The sequence below is a fragment of the Myodes glareolus genome, chromosome 5 (assembly GCF_982192425.1).
Source record: "Myodes glareolus chromosome 5, mMyoGla1.1, whole genome shotgun sequence".
NCBI lineage: Eukaryota > Metazoa > Chordata > Mammalia > Rodentia > Cricetidae > Myodes > Myodes glareolus.
Window position 1 is genome coordinate 61,054,049 of NC_142030.1, and position 19,587 is coordinate 61,073,635.

Sequence of the window (19,587 nt, forward strand, 5' to 3'; positions counted from 1 at the left end):
ACCAAGAGGGAGATTCCCTAGATGTTTCCAGGTCTCCTAAGTTTGTTTCCTGTGACTCAATGATCAGGTTTCATCAGCCCTGCCAAAAATACAATTTTTATCTTAATTGTGATTTTTGGATATTTCCTACTTTTAAAATATTTACATTCCCCCTTTAGGAAAGAAGCAAATTCCACTCTATCAAGGTTTTAAAGTAGAGGTTTGATGTATCCATTGTCCTCATGGAAGCTGGAAAGCAGGAACTTTCGCTGCAAGGGGGAAAGTGGGACTGTGTTGGACGCCCAATCAGGAGAAGCCATTGAGCTGGGTGTCCTCCCAATAGCACCCCCTCTGCCCAGCAGCCCAGCCACCCTCATCACCCGGGGCAAAGCATCTGCCACCTTTACAGAGATTCATTTCTACTAGTGTCTCCCTTCTCTTCTGCCTCTGTCTCCCCTTCAGTCTTCTGGTTGCAACTTCTGTTCTTGAACTAATTCATTGCAATCGACTCCAGAGTTGGCCAGGAAAGCTTCCTTGTTTGTTCTAGTTCTCCAAAACCTTTGAGCGGTGACTTCACACAGACATATAGCTTTGGTAGCAGCTACATTCCTGGTTTTGAACCTCAGTCTCTCCTAGCACTTTCTTCTTTGCTCACACCCTCCCAGGCTTTCTTCTCATGGAAAACTTCTGATCTGCCCCGGCACTGCAGCTCCACGAACTGTCATCCTGCTAACTCTGTAGCCCATGATCTGCCCCAATGACACTGTTTGTAGCTCCATGAGCTGTTCCACTACACACTGAGGTCCTGTGAGCTATCCCACTGCACCCTGTAACTCCGTGAGCTATCCCACTGCATCCTGTATCTCCGTGGGCTATCCCACTGCACCCTGTAACTCTGTGAGCTATCCCACTGCACCCTGTATCTCCATGGGCTATCCCACTGCACCCTGTATCTCCGTGGGCTATCCCACTGCACCCTGCATCTCCGTGAGCTATCCCACTGCACCCTGTAACTCTGTGAGCTATCCCACTGCACCCTGTAACTCCGTGAGCTATCCCACTGCACCCTGTAACTCCGTGAGCTATCCCACTGCATCCTGTATCTCCGTGGGCTATCCCACTGTACCCTGTATCTCCGTGGGCTATCCCACTGCACCCTGTAACTCCGTGAGCTATCCCACTACATCCTGTATCTCCGTGAGCTATCCCACTGCATCCTGTAAGGCTGTGAGCTATCCCACTGCACCCTGTAAGTCCGTGAGCTATCCCACTGCACCCTGTAACTCTGTGAGCTATCCCACTGCACACTGTAACTCTGTGAGCTATCCCACTGCACTTTGTAGTTTTTTGTCCTACTCTGGCTCTTAGAAACTCTGTCCTTTTTCACTAGTCTTTTCTTCAACTTCTGCCTTTTTCTCCAAGCAATTGGGTTCCTGCTATTGGCAGACAACAATCTATGTTTTGCCACTCCAGGCCCTTCTTCTTGTGACTCCTGCCTTGTAGTTAGAGGCTGCTCTTTTATTTCCCGGCCACCCAGACCCAAAATAATCACACTGAAACTTCCTTAATTTCAACACTGCTTGACCAATGACTCTTGCGTATTCCTAACTAGCTCTTACATCTTAAATTAACCCATTTCTATTAATCTGTTTCTATTAATCTATGAATCGCCACATGGTTGTAGCCTACCGGTAAGGTTCTGTCGGTGGCTTCTCACAGGCTCTACCTTCTTTTTTCCTCCTTGTGCTTGGAATTCCCACTTCGTTCTATTCTGCTAAGACACTGGCCAAACCAGCTTTATTCATTAACCAAAGCAACACATATACAAAAGGACTTCCCACACCACTGCCTTACTGGATTGCTTTCGATTTCTGATAGAAATCTACTTTTGGGGATTCTTAAAGCTGGCTCACAAATTACTTCTTAGGAAGTGTAAGGCTGGGTGTGGTAGTCCATACATATGATCTCATCACTCAATGAGAAGCAGAGGCAGAAAGAAGGAAAATTCAAGGTCACTTTGGGCTAGAGAGCAAGATCTTGCCAAACAAAAAAACCACCACCAACAACAACAAAACAAACAAGAGGATAGAAAAGTTGAACCAGTGAGACTTCTCAGTGGGCAAAGGCATTGCAATCGAGACAGATGACCTGAGTGAGTTTTAGAACCCACAAGGTGGAAGGAGTTACATAATAAAAATTAAAAATTAAAAAATTAAAAGGACACTCTAGATGATCTAAAAGAAGGTCATTTTAGTGTCAATGCTAAAACAGATTTGCCCTCCCCTTCGGAGTGAAACTCACAGGAGAACTGTCAGGCTGTGCTGATGGGTGTGAACAGAAATCTGAAAGACAAAAAGTTGCATGTGCTCGTTAACTATTTTCAGTGCTGTCCACGTTGGCATAAATTTCTGATCAGCCAATGTGAGAGACCAGGATATCATTGTTCTACTTCCTTAGCTCTGTTCTGGAAACTCTAACAGGAGGCTGTCAAAAAAACGCATGCCTCCAAATTTGACCGTTATTATAGGATACATTTAGTGCAAGATTTTTATACATATGCATTTAATGCAGTTTCACAAATGTTTTGTTCTTGAGAACTCTTGAGATGAACAAATCAGTCTCTGTGTTGATAGCGAGTTATTTTCTGGTGTAATTTACCCTATCATTTGATTCTCCTTCCCTCTCCCCAGCTGATCGCCCAGCTCCTTTTAAAGCCCGCTTACAGCAAGCTGCTATATGATTGGAATATGGTAGGTGCTGAATAGTGTGTGTTAAATGGAATTGAAATCAACATCCCAACATATGAGTTCATTATCTACATTCCTAGGGCAAGACCAACTCTTTGTTTTTTCTGTCATGCGATGAAAGCGAGTTGGCAGAAGCCAGTTGGTTTTCATTCCGTGGAATCACTTTTATTATTTATTTACTATTTGTAGTATGGCCATCCTTCCAAGAACCTAAGAAATTAAAATACACTCTCCTACTCAAAGCCGATCTGTTTAGAAATCTAGTTTTAAAAACAAGGAATCACCATGTCACTGTGCCCACTTGGGGGTAGAAGGGAACAGGAAAGGGACATATTGATTGATGTCCGTGATGCTTGGCGGACTCACAACTGCTCTCACAACCAGATCAATGTTCTGCACCATTGTGTTTTGGTCTAAACGAAGCTCTGTGCCACAGAAAGGGGAGTTGGTTTGGCAAGAACATCTCAAACTATTCTTCTTTTCTTATGCCCTCTTTTTTTGTAAGTGGCTTGGGTCTTGGCAAAACCAAAAAGTGTTTTTCTCTACTGTTCTTTTTTTTTTATTTTTGTCTTTAATTTTAACTAAGTGTGCATTTCAAAGGAAATGTAGCCCATCTGTTTCTTATTCTTTTGCACTCAACAAAATGGCACTTTGTAAAAGTCATTTGGTGTCCAAGAAGCCTTGAGCCCCTTTGAAAAAAAAAAAAAGAAAAAAAGAAAGAAAGAAGGGCGGCGGAGAAAGAAAGCCTTTCTTTTCTTTGAACCAAGAGCAAATTTTGCCAAAAGAGAAGATTTGGAACCAAGAAATCCTGGGATTTTGGTTTAATTTAAACTTAGATTTATAAATGAGGGAACAATTGTAGCCTTGGCAGTGTGCAGGTATTTCCAGGTAACTGCAAGTTAACTCTTTTATTTATGAGCCTTGGCCGCATACAATAGAGGTACTCGCATATTCTCTTCCCTAAGAAGTCACTTGCAGGGAAAATAATATCTCCCTACTGAGAAAGCTGAGGCCCTGGACAGGAAAACGCAGCCGGAGAAACAGAAAGCTTACAGCACCCACTGCAAATGGACTATGATACTGTGCCTATAATGGAAGGAGCATCCAGATACAAGAAAGTGGTCATTCAAACAGAAGTTGAAGCTACATCCACTCTCATGGCGATTGCAGGCAGTTCCCTGAATGCTCATAACTTTCCATTAAAACATAAAGGTGTCTATTTAGGAGAAAAAAATGTCAAAAATTGGGGAGATCTATTAACACTATAGTTATTCACACTCTGATCGTAAGAGTTTATATATTCACTAAGATAGTTTGCTAATATTCCTCCATGTTATGAAACCTTGTTGTCCTCATTAGAAGTTGTCAAAAAAATAGAAAAGAAAAACTATTTCTCTATGGGTCTTTTACAATTTAAAAAATGTCACTAATAGAGAGCGAGCTTTTTCCATGTCTCAATTGCTCTGAATTGAACTTTATTGACAATTAAAGAGTTGTCAAAACAAATATTTTCTTATAAAGAATAAATTGCTCGCTTGATAAAAGAGACTTTGGTAAGAATTTTGTTGAGGTTGTGGCACATTTTGCCAAGGCTCATTATTTAGTATTGACATAATAGAAGGCCAACTGGAAGTCACCCCACTTCCTATTAGAAAGCTATTTTGCCTTTGGTTATCACTGATGCTATTTTGATATTTATCTGGAGATGTTGTATACTTGTATCTTTCTTCAGAGAGATTTTATTCTGAATATGCCTACTAAGTGATGGAATCTGTTAGGGGCAAAGCATCAAATATCCAGGGAACACCAGTGCTATAGTAGTCAGCATAACTGCCCCCTGAAAACAAAAGTTAACAGAAAAACTGCCTCGCTGAGATGCCACTGTATCCCAGCATCAGCATAGTGGCTCAGAGGCTCGACATAAGGCTAGAAAGGAGGCGCACACTGTCAAAGGAAAGTATAGCTTTGGAGGAAGAGAAGAGGTAGAGGAGCTGGCAAGATGGCTCAGTGCTTAAAAATACACAGTGCTGTTCTAGAGGACCTGAGTTCAACATCCAGATTTGGTGGCTCACAACTGACTGTATCTCCAGGTTCAGAGGCATTACCTCGGGCTTTCATGAGCATCTGCACCACACACACACACACCCCACATACATGCACGCACACACACACACATATACACACATACCACATGCATGCACACGCGTGCACACACACCACATTCATGCACGCACACACACGCACGTACTCACATGCACACATGTGCAATTTAAAAATAAAATAAATATTTAAAAATATTTTTTAAAAGACTCAGGAGACAGAAGCAGGCATATCTCTGTGAGTTTAAGGCCAGCCTGGTTTACATAGTGACCTCCAGGCCAGGCAGGTGTACAGAGTGAGACCTTATGGAATGAACTAACAGATGAATAAATGAATGGATACATAATGATATAGGATATCTAACTCATTGGAGCTATTTCGAGAAACAGGAAGAAAGCCTTCCCAGATGAGACATGGATTCTAGAGTACTTGCTTTGCGAAGTGGACAGTGCCTAAGTACATGGAAGGGGCGTGTTCCCAAAAAACTTAACTCCACATGTGAACTTTGAGTTCAGAGAGGGTGGCAAAAGCTGGTTTTCTGGCTCCATTGATCCCATCAAATGAACCACCATGACTCTCCAGATCTGAGAACTACACTAATAGTGATGGGAGACAGAAACAAAACAAAACAAAAAACCTTAAAAACCTAGGATTGACCAGGAACCTTAAGACTTGATATAAAATTTATGATTAATACATCCAGTTTAAGCTCTTAGGAAAATATCAGGGGGATGGGAATATAAGTGAGATGCATACTTTGCAATCATGATGACCTAATTTGATCCTGGAACTCTAGTTAAAATAAAAATCTAGGCTTCCTGGCATGTGCTTAGAATTCCTGAAGCAGAGAAGAGACAAGTGACTCCCCGGGATTTACTAGCAGGCTACCCATGGTGAAATCCAGGTCACTGGGAGGCCCTGTTTCAAAAGAAAAAAAAAATGGGTGGCATCCGGAGTAATGACCCTGAGGTTGTCTCCTAGCGTATGGTGAATACACACACACACACACACACACACACACACATCACCTTAGGGAATTCCCCATTGTTTAACAATGTTTTGGGTGCTGGCAATTGAGAGCTTCAGCCTTAGTGACTTGAAGTGCCAGCAGAGGACCGGGATTATACGAAGCACAAAGATAACCAAGTCACAGTCCTGCCTTGAAGGAGCTCAGTGCCTAGCGAACAGAGATGGACGACCTAACCCGCTGACATCTCAGTTATGTGCTCAGAAATCAGTTGCAGAATGGACCTAAAGAAGAAACTTTGTGACTCGGGCTCTACTGAGTAGTTCATTTTTCTCACCTTCCAAGTTTTGCTTAAAGTAAATCATGTCTAATCTTGTTTACTTTCCCTCGGACCCGAAGGATATGAAATATTTTGGAAAATAAAATGCTTGGGCAACTTTAAGGCATTTTTCAAAAACGCTGTGGTTTTCACTTTCTATTTCCTTATGGCTTAGAAAACAAATACTTGTGTGGAAATCCAGGCCAATAACTTGTATGGCTCTCTCTTAAAATATGAGTCGACAGTAAGGAAAAATCTTGATTTTCTCTATAGGTAACTGGGGCCTGTGTGAGTAGTTACTGGGTTTGTGGCAGAGCGGGAAGGGAAAAGAAACTCTGACACTACTCACTGTCCTGCCTATCCAGGGCACAAGAGCTCCTCGTAGACTCTATGAGGAAGGACAAGAGCTCCTTAAAGAATCTATGAGGAAGAAATGGGCTGGTGTGGCCCCATGAGAGAAGATCATGTTGGTGAGAACTGGCTTGCTACCAAAAAAAATTTTAAAAAAGAAGGAACATTCTGGAGGCTATCTGGCTGTGGGAAGGGAATAAATTTTTGGAAGGGCCTGTATCCAAAAGTCTTTTCTAAAAAGTTGTCATAGAACTTTATACTGTCTGAGAGTCCTTAAGGGGTTTTTTCCCACCCTCTCCTGTCAAAATTCTAGTGCCCTTAGCTTTCATAGCCTTTTGTTGTTGTTGTTGTTGTTGTTGTTGTTATTGTCAGTCAACAACTAAGCCCCATTTCTTCCTTGTGGCAGCAACTCATAAGGCAAAGCTGTGTGGAGGAAGGTAGTAGGTGCTCCTGGCTGGATGAAAGTGTACTGAGAAGGAAGGGTGAATGAGGCCTGAGAAAACACGCATTGCTTCACACATGTGTGCGAGATGGCTTTGTATCTATGCAGCAGACATCCTCACCACGTCACACCTTGCTAATTAACCAAGGAGCCATTTGCAATCATACCCCGTAGCGAAGGGAAAATTGGCTTTCTCCAGTGGAATGTCACTGGGTGTATCAGCCATACTCCAGAAACGACCACGTGCCCAGTAGTTGGCCAACACAAAAAGAAGCCCATGTTGTATTTTAATTGTGGTTTTCTAATTTTGTTTTTTGTGGACCGTGTTTTCTGTTCTTGTCTTACTGGTGTTTGTTTGTTTTTCTTGTTTCATTCATCCATTTGTTATTTAGAGAGAATGAGAGAGTCAGAGAGAAAAGAGGAAAACAAGAAATTGGGTAGGTAAGACAGTGGGGAAGATCTGAGAGAAGTTGGAGAAGGGGGAAAACGTGATCAACGTCTACTGTATGAAAATTTAAATATGAAGGATTTCGCTGAAGTACCTCTACTTTTCAGCTGCTTATTGGCAAGAAGGGAAAAACTATACACATGTGCTCATTCATGCTGTAATAAATACTTGCTGAGAGATCTCTGGTGTCTTCCCAGGGCAGCAACACAGCCAGTTCACCATTGTACCACAGGCAGCAAGGGGCAGAGTGGAATTTAAGCCTAGTTCAATTCTCCTTTGCTGTTCAGAGCATTTGTTCACTTTCCTTCCTTCCTTCCTTCCTTCCTTCCTTCCTTCCTTCCTTCCTTCCTTCCTTCCTTCCTTCCTTCCTTCCTCTCTCCCTTCCCCTTCCTTCTTCCCCTCCTTTCTCTCTCTCTCTCTCTCTCTCTCTCTCTCTCTCTCTCTCTCTCTTCACCATCTCTCTTTTAACTACACATTATTGGTATGTTGGATATTCTTTGAGTCAAATTTTCCCAGAATAATCCCAAGGGGAGCGTTAATCATCACTTTTCCAGATGAGACATGAAGGCACAAACAGATCAAGCTAGAGGCCAGGGCTGTGAAACCAGACAGCAGAGTCAGGTGCTGACACAGGTAAGCCCCACCCTCAGCTTTCTCTCGGACACAGAGGACTGTTTCTCAGACAAGGGACCGTTCTGCCTCAGTGTCTGTCTATGCTGCTGACTGTAACTGCTCTGGACACACCAGGAGCTGCTCATTGACTTGCTGTGGGTCTCAGCACAAGTGTGAGAAAGACATTCGTTGACTGTGGTGTTGGAGCCCTGTGCAAGTCAGTCACGGAGATAAGCTTGGCCGTTGCACGGTGCTCTCAAGGAGAGCAGTTTAGTGTTGGGAATACTGCACATTGTGTCTGGTATTGAGTTCCTGTGATAGCGTTCCCTCAACTGTTCCAGAACGATGTGGAGTTTATAGATGACTAATAGGAACAAGAGCGACGGGAAACATCTTGCTGGTTCAGACTTCCAATTTTTTCTAATGAACAGACACTCAAAGAAAAGTATCCAAACACGAACATGGCCATCCCCCATCCAGCGGAAAAGCAAGCCAGTGACAGGATGTGGGGTATCTTAGCAGAGTGTCTCATAACTCTGGTCCTCACTGGGTGTAAATCATTCTCCAATCTCAGATTGGGCATAAATCATTCTACATGCACAGTGCGCACTAAACGTTATTGTGTTATTGAGACATAAATCCTGTGTCAGCTCTGTGAAGTGTCTGCGGCCATGGCGTTAAACAAGGCAAAGCAGCTACTTAACGATTTCCAAACATTTGATTATTGAAGTTCAAACAAGAGGTCTGAGAGCAGAGCCTTGTTAAAATAGACTTGAAGCCAGAGCTCACACTCCTTCAGTGAGCAATAGCCAGGATGACTACCCCAGCTCTGAGTTCCACATCTGGAGAAGGCACTGGAACGAGCGACCTTTCTCAAACAGAAGAAGTCTTCCAGAGTTTGGGGAGCCCCTCTCCCCTATGTAGACTTTCATTCTAAGAGATGCAGACTGATACCAGGTCTGCCATCTCGATTTTAACCTGTCTCTAGAAATACCTGTACCCTGCTCAACAGATGTGATTTCAGCCACACACTCCAGGCTTAGTGTGGTAAGTTAAGCAAGTATCTAACAGCTAGATGCTTTCTTAGAGCTTCTGAGAGCATCTGCCAGATGCTTGACTGGCATCCTTGTCCCCTATCTCTTTGCATCTTCCCAGAAAGACTGGAACGACTGAAGAACTTTCCTAATGTGTGCGTTCATACCACAGAGTTATTTAAATCTCTTTCTCTCCTCTGAGGACAACGGAGCTATTCCTCGTTCTATCCAAGATGACTCATAGCATCTTTCCCAAGTCTCAGCCTTTTATCTTCTCTTTTCTCTCCCCTCAGGAACTTTATTCTATATAAAAATTCCCTCTTGTTCTATTTTTTTTAGTGGTTGTTCCACACTAGCGTTTAAACAAATTTTCCTACTGTTCCTACTTAATTTTACTTGTGTTTTTGAGACAGTCTGATTCTGTAGCCCAAACTTCTCTAGAACTTCTATACATCCCAAGCTAGCTTTGAACTTGCAGCAATCCTCCTGCTTCAGCTTCTCAAATAAATACTAAGATTAAAGGCAAGTCACCACGCTCAGCTTTACGATTTTAAATTTTATTCATTTTTGTTGCTTATTAATTTTGTGTGTTTAAAATTTTTTCTTTTCTTTTAATTTTTGTATACCAAGGAGGTTCAAACTTGAAATGTAGCTGAGGATGATCTTTTCGTCTCTGTCCCCCTTGCCTCCACTTTGTGAGTGCTGGGATTACCAAGTTTACACAGTTCCAAGGATCAAGTCCAGGACTGCAGGAATACTAGACAAATGTTCTACCACCTGGGCCATTTCCCCACACATTCTCTACCACAGTTAAATAAACAAATAAACGTTTGTCAACTCCACCCTCAGCAGCCACTGTTCCTATCTTTGCTGACTATCTGTATAAGTGGTACTCATCCACTTCTCCATCCACAGGTCCGTTTCCAGCCTGTGGCTGTCAGGCTTCTGCTCCCAGCCTTTCCTCTGGAACTCCTCTTGCCAGCCACTCAGTGGGTCAAAAGTCTTTAGCTCTAAATAACAGAAACACAACTCAACCCATGTTAAATGATAAGACTTGGGGCTGACTGGATTGGAAAAGCTGGCCTGGAGCCATAGCCAGTCACTGCCCAGCGTGGTGGCTCCCATTTTGTGCTTCCCCCATAGTCCCCTGGCAGGGTGCAGCATGCTGTGGTCCACCCTGGTTTTTTCTTTGTCTTTTCAAGGCAGGGTTTCATTGTAGCTTTGAAACCTGTTCTGGAGCTAGCTCTTGTAGATCAGGCTGGCCTCAAACTCTTGGACATCTGCCTGCCTCTGCCTCCCAAGTGCTGGGATTAAAGGTGTGTGCCACCACCACCTGGCTTGGTTCAGGTTTTGCCCAGATGATGATGTTACGGAGCATCATCCTTTCTTTTCCTTTTGGAAATGGCAAATTTTTCTAGAACACTCTGACGTTTTCTTGGTGTGGACTGCATGCCTCCTGGGCACTTGGGAAGCAACCCTAACAGTCCCAATCCCCCACCCTGCCGTCTTCTCTGAACTCCTTTCCCAGGGCAGCACTCCCCTCGCTCCACTTACCTTCTTCCACTTAGGTCATTTTTCTCTGACTGGGGTGTCTAGTGTTGTCACCATCTGATCCACTTAGAGCCATGCGTTTTGTGTTTGTTAAGATCTGATTAGGTGAAAGAAAAGATTGAAATGAACAATTTAGGAACTTCTCTTTCTTGTGAAAGAGTCCTGCAGTGAAGTGGTCCAGAGCGCTGGAGAGCCTGGGAAAGGGTTCGGTTCCTTCCGTTTTGGTTGCTGTGCTATCTCTAGCATCAGAGTTTTTCTACATGATCCCAAGTATTTGCTTTGGCCTTGGCAATTTCAACCGTATTGGGTTAGCAGGATGGGGAAAAGGGCAGGAAAAGGAAGGCAGTTTCCACAAGCTAAGTAAGTTCCTCCCAAATCTGGCTCAGTGTGTTTGCTCACACTGTCGTATATCTGAGAAGACAGGAAATGTGGGCTTCCTATGATGCAGCCATGAGTGGAGCTAGAAATCAGACCTTTGACTAAGATGGAAAATGAGAGGATAGTGTGGGACCTGTGGCTTCTGACTCAGCGTCATTTTCCAAAGGAGAAGAACGGTTGATGTTCAACTCAAAGCCCTCCGGTGGCTGAGTCGATGTGATATTCAGGGTTGGTCTTGAACTTCCTAATGTGAATTAATTTCCTATTGCTGTCTGAAGGTTGGACGCTCACCCATGGTTACTTCACTGTCTTATCTCTGCAGAGTCCTTCACACAACACAAGAACTCCTCTTGGGGATGCACTTATTCCGGTCATCTCTGTCTCCATTTCTCTCTCCGTCTCTCTCTGTGTCTTTGTGCCTCTGTCTTTCTGTGTCTCTCTGTCTCCCTCTCTTCCCCACCTCTGTCTCTCCCCTACCCCCTCTCCTCTTTCTTCTCTCCATTCTCTCCCCCTCCTCCTTTTCCCTCCTTTCCCTTACGGCTCATCTACCCTGACTCTCTCTTCTCAAATCTAATCATTGCTTGGTTGTTGGATTTTTTTTTCTTTCAATGCCAAGGCTGAAACCCAGGGCGTCAAACACTGTCACTGAGATATGTCCACAGCTCCAGGTGCTGCTCTCTGTAGGACTCCTGTCTGAACTCACCATGACAGACTCAGAAGGTTCTCTCCTGTCCACGTACAGCTCCGCATCCTCGCCTATATTTTAACACTATGCTGTCATTGCTATTTTTTCCCCTAAATCCTCCTTCTGGGCTGTCGTTCTTTATGCAATGTGAGTAGACACATTTTCTCATTTGACCCTTCGAACCCTACCAGGAAGCAACCTTCTTTAGTGGTATGGACTGAGATTAAGGAAATGTATGTGTGACCAAGGCTGTGTTGTTGGTGAGGAGCAGGGACAGGGCTGGGATCTCACTTGGCAATGCTACAGTTTTCTTCCTCCTGTGTTCTGTGCTGTGCTGTGGACTCAGAGCTCCTGCCATTCCTTTGTAACAAACCACATATATGTGTTCCTGAAGCCGTCAAATCTCTCCCTGGTGGTGTGGGTCTTTACTGGGCTGTTCTCCAGTTTCCTATAGGCACAGCAAACTCTCAGGCACACCTTAAGGCTGTCACAAAAAACAAATGATCCCATGGATTCCCTGCCTAACAGCCAGTCTTTCTTTCTCAGGTCCTTGTTGACCTTGTATTTTAGAGGAGACTTAGCTCCCTGTCCCCCAAGAGAATGCCATCAGTGTCAGAAGACACTACAGCCTTTCTATTTCTACAAGCTTGTTTTAAGATGGCCACATAATGCAATTTGACCAAAAGGTTTTGGGAGAAATCTTCCCCGGGGCATCTTGTTTTATAAGGGACATATTAAGAATTGTGTCATTTCAGTCCCAAAATGTTCTCACCAGCATGCTGTCCTTAAACCTACTGTGCCCATCTAGGGTCCAAACGAATGTCACTGTGCTGAGGACAGATGAGCTTGGTTCTCAGTGCCAACCCTGAGTGCGGTGTCACTACCTCAAAGCTGTCCTAACTTAGGACTTCCACTGATGTGAGCATATACAAATACTCATATCCCGAAGAGCTGCAATGTCTCTGCTTCCTGCAAGGAATGAACACCGGCTACCATGCGTGAGGATCAACATCCCTGTCGAAGATAATAACATGGTGAGTTGGTTTCTTTTAAGTTTGTTATTGAATGAAGCACACAATAAATACCAACATAATAAAATGGATTACACAAAGCTGCATCCAGCTCTGGGGGACGCTAGTCCAAGTGCTAACCCCTCTCCACGCATGCCTTTCCCTTGAAAATATTTAAGACCTTGGAAGATGGCTCTTGGGACACTGTCTCTTCTGAAACACACACAACTTTCAAATGAAAGCCCGCTGTGCATCAGCTGTTCACACCCCATTTCCTATCTGAACTCTAACTCGTGAGTTTTCTGCCTCCCATCTTCCTCTGGAGAACATGAAATATGTCATCTTTGAAAGTGTTGGCTTGTAGAAGAGAAACCTATCGGTCATGCTTTCAGGTGTAAGTCCTAAATTACACATTTAACATGAAAAATAGTCTCCTGCCTTGTGGGGAGGGGCAGGGTGCACAGCTTGACGTGTGAACTTCGGATGCCCTGAAGGTTTTGCTTGGCTAAGAAATGACGTGTACTCATATGATATTTTTGCATCTCCTCTGCCTGTAACAACAAGAAATTTCTTGCATGGATGAAAATATCTCAGGTCTGGATCCTAAATACATCCTGGATTGCATTCAATCTCACACCTCCGTCCTGGAGCCATAGTTAATGAAGTCTGTGGCGAAAGAATCGGGAAGACCCTTTTAGAGTGGCTGACATGGCTTCTATGGGATTAGTCACTTTGTGCAGGAGGAGAGGAGAGGCCTAGATTTGTTGGCCTGATTAACTCGGTACAAATGGGGTTTGGTGGGATGCCTAGGGAAGTGGGAAAGGTGAGGAGTTAGAGGCAATGATGCCTATATAGATAAGTGGCATTCTTTTACCTAAATGTACCAGTTTCCTTGACTTTAGAATGAAAATAGCAATATTACTGACCTGTACGATAGTTCTGCTCAACTGCTCATGGGGACAGAAATATTGTCACCTCTGTACTCTATCACTTGGTTCAGTACCTGGCATTCATACAAATTTAAGAAGTACAAAACAATGATGAGCTACAGGAGACATCAATTAGGGTAATTAGCAGAGACATACAAAGCTACTCCTGTGATATTAAAGGAACTGAGTCCCCAAAGATGATAAAAAGCCAAACCAGGAATACAGTAGCCATACCAAAAATCATGCCCTACCAAACTGTTGGGTGGTTTTAATGAAACACCACTGGCAAGCCTGTGGTCACCATCACCACACCTTGTCACGGGATAATGGAGAAGATGTTAGACCTGTTTATTCTTGCAGATGTCACCACCTGGATTGTTACCATGGTGCCCAATTTTCCATGTACATACATACTTCTACACTGTTCTCTGTAACAGTTAATGTTTATGTTATTTGGCAGACTTACAGGATGCCCAGAGACTTAGTTGACCATTATTTCATGTGTCTGTGATGGTAACTCTGGGTAAATTAGCATGTGAATCAAATAGATTGCTTTCTCCAGTTAAGGTGGCCTCCTTTAATCAGTTCAAAGTCTGGGTGGCACAAAAAGACCGGCCCTCCTGGAGACAAGGGTCACCCTGAGAGTCTGAGCTAATACCTAGGCTCCATCCCCTCTACACATACTGCTTTTATACTAGAACTGAAGCACCAGCAGTTCCTGAGACTCAAGCTGGCTGCCCATCTGATATTGATAGACTATGACTGCACCATTCGCCACCCCTGGAAGACTTGCTTGATGATAGCAGCTCTTAGAACTTGGTTACCTCCATAAATATGTGAGCCAATGTCTTAAACACACACATACTTTCTCTCTCTTTCTCCATGTAAGAACACCTTATACACATGTAGACACACACACACATACACACACACGTATGTACATATATCTATGTACATAGGAGGCATATCTAGTGCATGGTACCAGTCCTATATTCAAATATAAAGTTCCAAAGTAAGCAAGCTTGTGTTGTTTCATGTGTAAAATAATGAAGGTATTTGTTGGTAGCTTGGGTAGTTGATTGTTATTATTATCAAAAGTTCTGTAGTTCTAATTTGTTAATCTGAAAAAAATCTTCATTAGGCATTGAAACGGTTTTCTGTCTTGAGAAAGCCAAAGGCATTACACAACTTTATTGTTAGATTTTCCTGATGAGAATCAGCCTTTCAATATAAGGAAATCCCTTACTTAATATTCTAAGAATATACTGTTGAAGCTGACCTGAGCTAGTGGGAGCTCACTGACTCTGGACTGACAGCGGGGGAACCTGCATAGGCCCAAACTAGGTCCTCTGAATGTGGGTGACAGTTGTATGGGGCCACTGGCAGTGGGACCAGGATATATCCTTAGTGCTTGAACTGGTTTTTTGGAGATCATTTCATTAGAGTGATACCTTGTTCAGCTTAGATATGGGAGCAGGGTTTGGTCCTACTTCAAAGTGATCTGCCAGACTTTGTTGACTCCCCACGGGAAGCCTTACCCTCTCTGAGAAGTGCAGGGGGGGATGGTGTGGGTGGGAGGAGTGGGGGGGAGTGGGAGGAGGGGAGGGAGTGGGAACTGGAATTGGTATATAAAATGAGAAAAGATTGTTTTAAAAAATAAATGAATAACTAAAAATAGACTGAACCAATATAAAAAGACCCAACAATATGCTGTTTATATGAGACAAACTCACTTTAAATAAACACACAATGACTAATATATATTATTACAACTATATATAAGTATATAAATATATTTTAGTCATTGTGTATATATACATATATATATGTATATATGTGTGTATATACTTGTGTGTGTGTGTGTGTGTGTATACTGTTGAATTTGATTTGCTAGGATTATATATCTATGTTCCTAAGTGGAAACAACTACAGTGTCTTAGAATTAAGACCACAATCACTCCAAAATATGTATATGCCTTTGTCTTTTTCCCTCTTCAGTTTGTTGAGACAAGATAAATTAAGATCGACTCTAACACTGTAGAGTCACAGAAGAGCTAAACATGGCAGCACACCTAGAATCATGGCACATGGGGAACTGAGACAGTAGCATCATGAGTTCCAGACAAGTTTGGGTTACATAGCGAGACCTTGTAATACACACACACACACACACACACACACACGTTCACCTACAAAATTGAATGAGTCTACATGCTGAATAATTCTTTGGTCAGCTTTAAAATATATAATTAAATAATAATGATCTGTCAAGTCTTCTATTACACCTATATTTGGTCTCATTTTAATATCAGATTTTGTTTCTTGTCATGTTTATCTTTTACCTTGATCCCATGAGATTCATCTATCTTGAGATTTTCTTTATGTTTAGGTTAATTTACTTTTCTTTCTTCACTTTACACATTGTATTTATTTTTAATTAGTTCCTTATTTTTATCTTTTGTTCTTTTACAAATTTTGCAAATTCATTTTTGTCATTATATTGCTTGTGAATAAGAAAAGACTGTAATAATTTAATAATTACGGTTTCTCTAAGACTTATTAAGGTGGAAAATATACATAACTTGTTTGTATATGTGTGCATGCATATAGAGTTAAAATGTCAAAATTGATTGACTTCTCCTTAGTCATTTTCCACTTAATTTTTGAGGCAGCGTCTTAACAAACCTGGAGCTTACTTCCTGGGCTAAGCTTACTGACCAATGAGCTCCAGGACCTGCCTGTTTCTACACAGAACTGGAGCTGCAGATATGCGCTACTATGGCCAACCTTTTCATGGGTATTGGGGATTTGAACTTAGGTCCTCACACTTGTATGACAAACACTTTACCTACTGAGCCATCTGACCAGCCTCATTCTCATATTGTCAACAAATGATCTCATTAATCACTTGGACACATGATGAGCATCCAAAACAGTTTAGAACTAGATTTCCTATGACTCACATAGCTTCTAAAGGGACAAGACCTCTGGATGACATCTGACACCTGACTGGTTAGGGGCCAGCATCAACCTAACTGGAAGGAAACCATAGGGCTATAACAATGTGTGTGTGTGTGTGTGTGTGTGTGTGTGTGTGCGTGTGTGTGTGTGTGTGTGTGTGATGGGTGTGTGTATTTGTCATTTACATATGCATCAGCAGTGCATGTGGAGGCCAGAGGAGAACTTCAGGTCTTCTCCTCAGGCGCTATCCTGCCTTTTCATTTTTTGAGAGAGGCTGCTTTACTGGCCTGGGAGCTAGCATGGGACCTAGCAAGCAGGCTAAGCTGGTGCCAGGAAGCAGCAGGGATCCACTTTTCTCCACCCTTCACCACTGGAATACCAACTGTGCACACCCATGTTGAACTTTTTCTAAGGCTTTGATGGTTAAGATTGATGGTCAGCGCATCAGGAGCCAGGATCTAGAATCACCTTGGAGACAGGCTTCTGGGCACATTGTAAGAGACTGTTTAGCTTAGTTTAGCCTAGCATTTCTCTCTTTATTTCCTGACTGAGGATGCAATATGACCAGTGTCTTCATGCTCCTGCCACCATGCCTTCTCTATCATGGAACCTAATAACCGGGAGCCAAACTCCTCCTTCCTCTTCTGAGGTTGCCTTTTTTTTTCCAGGTAGTTTGTCACAATGCTAAGACAACTAAATAATACATTGATTCCAGAAATCGAACTCATATCTTTGTGCATGTAAGGCAAGGAGTCTATCAAGTGAGCTAATACCAGAAATCCCCTTCCTTGTTTGTACTTTTCCCTAAATAACTTGATAACTACATAAGACACTATTATTTTGCCGCCATCTATTCTCTGGTCATCAGTAGTGTTAGATTTAAGGGTATTTTTGTATCTTCTTCAGTTTGGTCCCATTACCATTACAGTGGTTTGTTTTCTGCTCTATGTCAGCAAAATTTTTTCAGTAATAACCCACTATGCGAATTATCACAAATTTCCACTTATAATACACAGCCAAACTGACTGAAGGAAAAGCAAGATTAAACTAGTTATTGTCTGTAGGAAACACACTCCACTGGCAAAGAGACTCACAGAGAGAGAATGGAAGGGGAATCAACACACCAAACAAACGGGAGTCAACAATAGGGAAGGCCGTGCTTGTAGGATGACGTAAGCGTCAAGCCAAGGTTAGTCACAAGGGATAATGAAAGGCGCTACGTGCATTTTGTTTGCTAATAAAAAAAATCATTAAAAACAAAATTTAAAAACAGTGATGGTGACTTTCTTCTTGGCTTTGGCAGTTGTAATTTACTTTCAACCAGTTGCTAAAACCATGCAGAGCATAGAAGAGAGTTAATTCTGACAGTTGCGAACATTTTTAAACACGTGCAAATAGTGTTAAATGGAAACCTGCTATTGCAGTTAGTGTTGGCCATTTGTAATTACAATCCTAACGTATGAGCAAAAGAGTGTACATTTTCTGATTCAATGTCATGTTCCCTTTCATAATGAATTCTATGTATATACTGTAATATATCAGTATTACATACTGATTAATACTGTAATATATCAGTATTCAGTGTTTCAATATGAAGAACAGGCTTGCTATATTTTTTTAGCTTCTCTAATCAGGTTGGACCCATGGCAATATTGTCCCTTAAGGTAAAGTGTAGCTACATTATTTTTCTGTTTTGTTTCTTTAACAACTAGAGAAACCAAATCAAAAGAATTTTATTACAGAAGTGGAAAACAATACATTAAGTCTCTTTTCAGTCTCTTGGTAATAATTTTTTAATTCTTTTTTTGATTGAATTTTATTGAGTTCTACACTTTTTCTGCTCCCCTCCCTGTATCTCCCATCCCCTCCAACCCTCTCCCATGATCCTATGTTCCCAATTTACTCAGGAGATACTGTCATTTTCTACTTCCCATATAGATTAGATCTATGTATGTCTCTCTTAGGGCCCTCATTGTTATCTAGGTTCTCTGGAATTGTGATTCGTGGGCTAGTTTTCTTTACTTTATGTTTAAAAACCACCTATGAGTGAGTACGTGTGATAATTGTCTTTCTGTGTCTGGATTACCTCACCCAAAATGATGTTTTCTAGCTTCATCCATTTCTCTGAAAAATTCAAGATGTCATTTCTTTTCTGCTGTGTGGTTCTCCATTGTGTAATGTACCACATTTTCCTTATCCATTCTTCAGTTGAAGGGCATTTAGGTTGCTTCCAGGTTCTGGCTATGTCAAACAATGCTGCTATGAACATAGTTGAGCACATGTCCTTGTGGTATTCAAAAATAAAGCTAGCATTGCTGAATTTTTAGCATTAAGCCCATTTATATCAAATTTCAACTCTTTGTCCAAAGCCTTCTAGTGAAGTTTAAATTATTTTTCATGGAAAGAAGAAGATTCCAGAAACATTAACTATATAGATATTCTTACACTGGAAAACAAAACCCAAAATTTATCACACTGTAAGTCACTAGGTGGCTAACATGCTGCAGATTATCAATATCAAACTTGGTTGGCTACCTGTTCAATAATTGTAGTAAAAGGAACGGCGGGTTGCTTCCCACCGCCTGGCTAGCTTTACCCGAAATAATTATACGGAAACTGTATTCTTTTAAACACTGCTTGGCCCATTATCTGTAGCCTCTTATTGGCTAACTCTTACATATTGATCTAACCCATTTCTAATAATCTGTGTAGCACCACGAGGTGGTGGCTTACCAGGAGGATTCTAACCTGCGGCTGTCTCAGAGAGGAGAGTCATGGCGTCTGTCTGCCTCTGCTTTCTTTCTCCCACAATTCTGTTCTGTCTACTCCACCCACCTAAGGGCTGACCTATCAAAAAGGCCAAGGCAGTCTCTTTATTAACCAATGAAAGTAACAATAGACAGATAACCCTCCTCCATCAAATAATCATTAAGGAATTATTTACATGTCATAATAACCTAGAAACTCTGCCCTTTAAAATACTTTCCTGCCTTTTTGTTTCAATCTTTGGTACCCCTGAAAAAGGCATTTCATTTTTCTTCACGTGAACTTACGACTTCATTAGACATGCTGAA

General features: G+C 42.1%; 1 protein-coding gene across 3 annotated transcripts in view; it reads right to left on the reverse strand.

Annotated features, from left to right (window-relative positions):
- LOC125391771 (uncharacterized) overlaps nt 1-19,587 on the reverse strand; it is a 252,517-nt gene that overhangs the window by 110,629 nt on the left and 122,301 nt on the right. For 2 of the 3 annotated variants that reach the window (XM_087906346.1, XM_087906345.1), the window contains exons 4-6: nt 19,262-19,360; nt 10,554-10,647; nt 9,536-10,009 (exon numbers count right to left, since the gene is read on the reverse strand). The exons of the other annotated variant lie outside the window; for it this stretch is intronic. In XM_087906346.1, coding sequence (XP_087762472.1) covers nt 10,601-10,647; nt 19,262-19,360 — 146 coding nt within the window. In that variant the 3' untranslated portion in view covers nt 9,536-10,009; nt 10,554-10,600. Of the gene's footprint in view, nt 1-9,535; nt 10,010-10,553; nt 10,648-19,261; nt 19,361-19,587 lie in introns of those variants that run through there. 3 annotated transcript variants of the gene reach the window in all.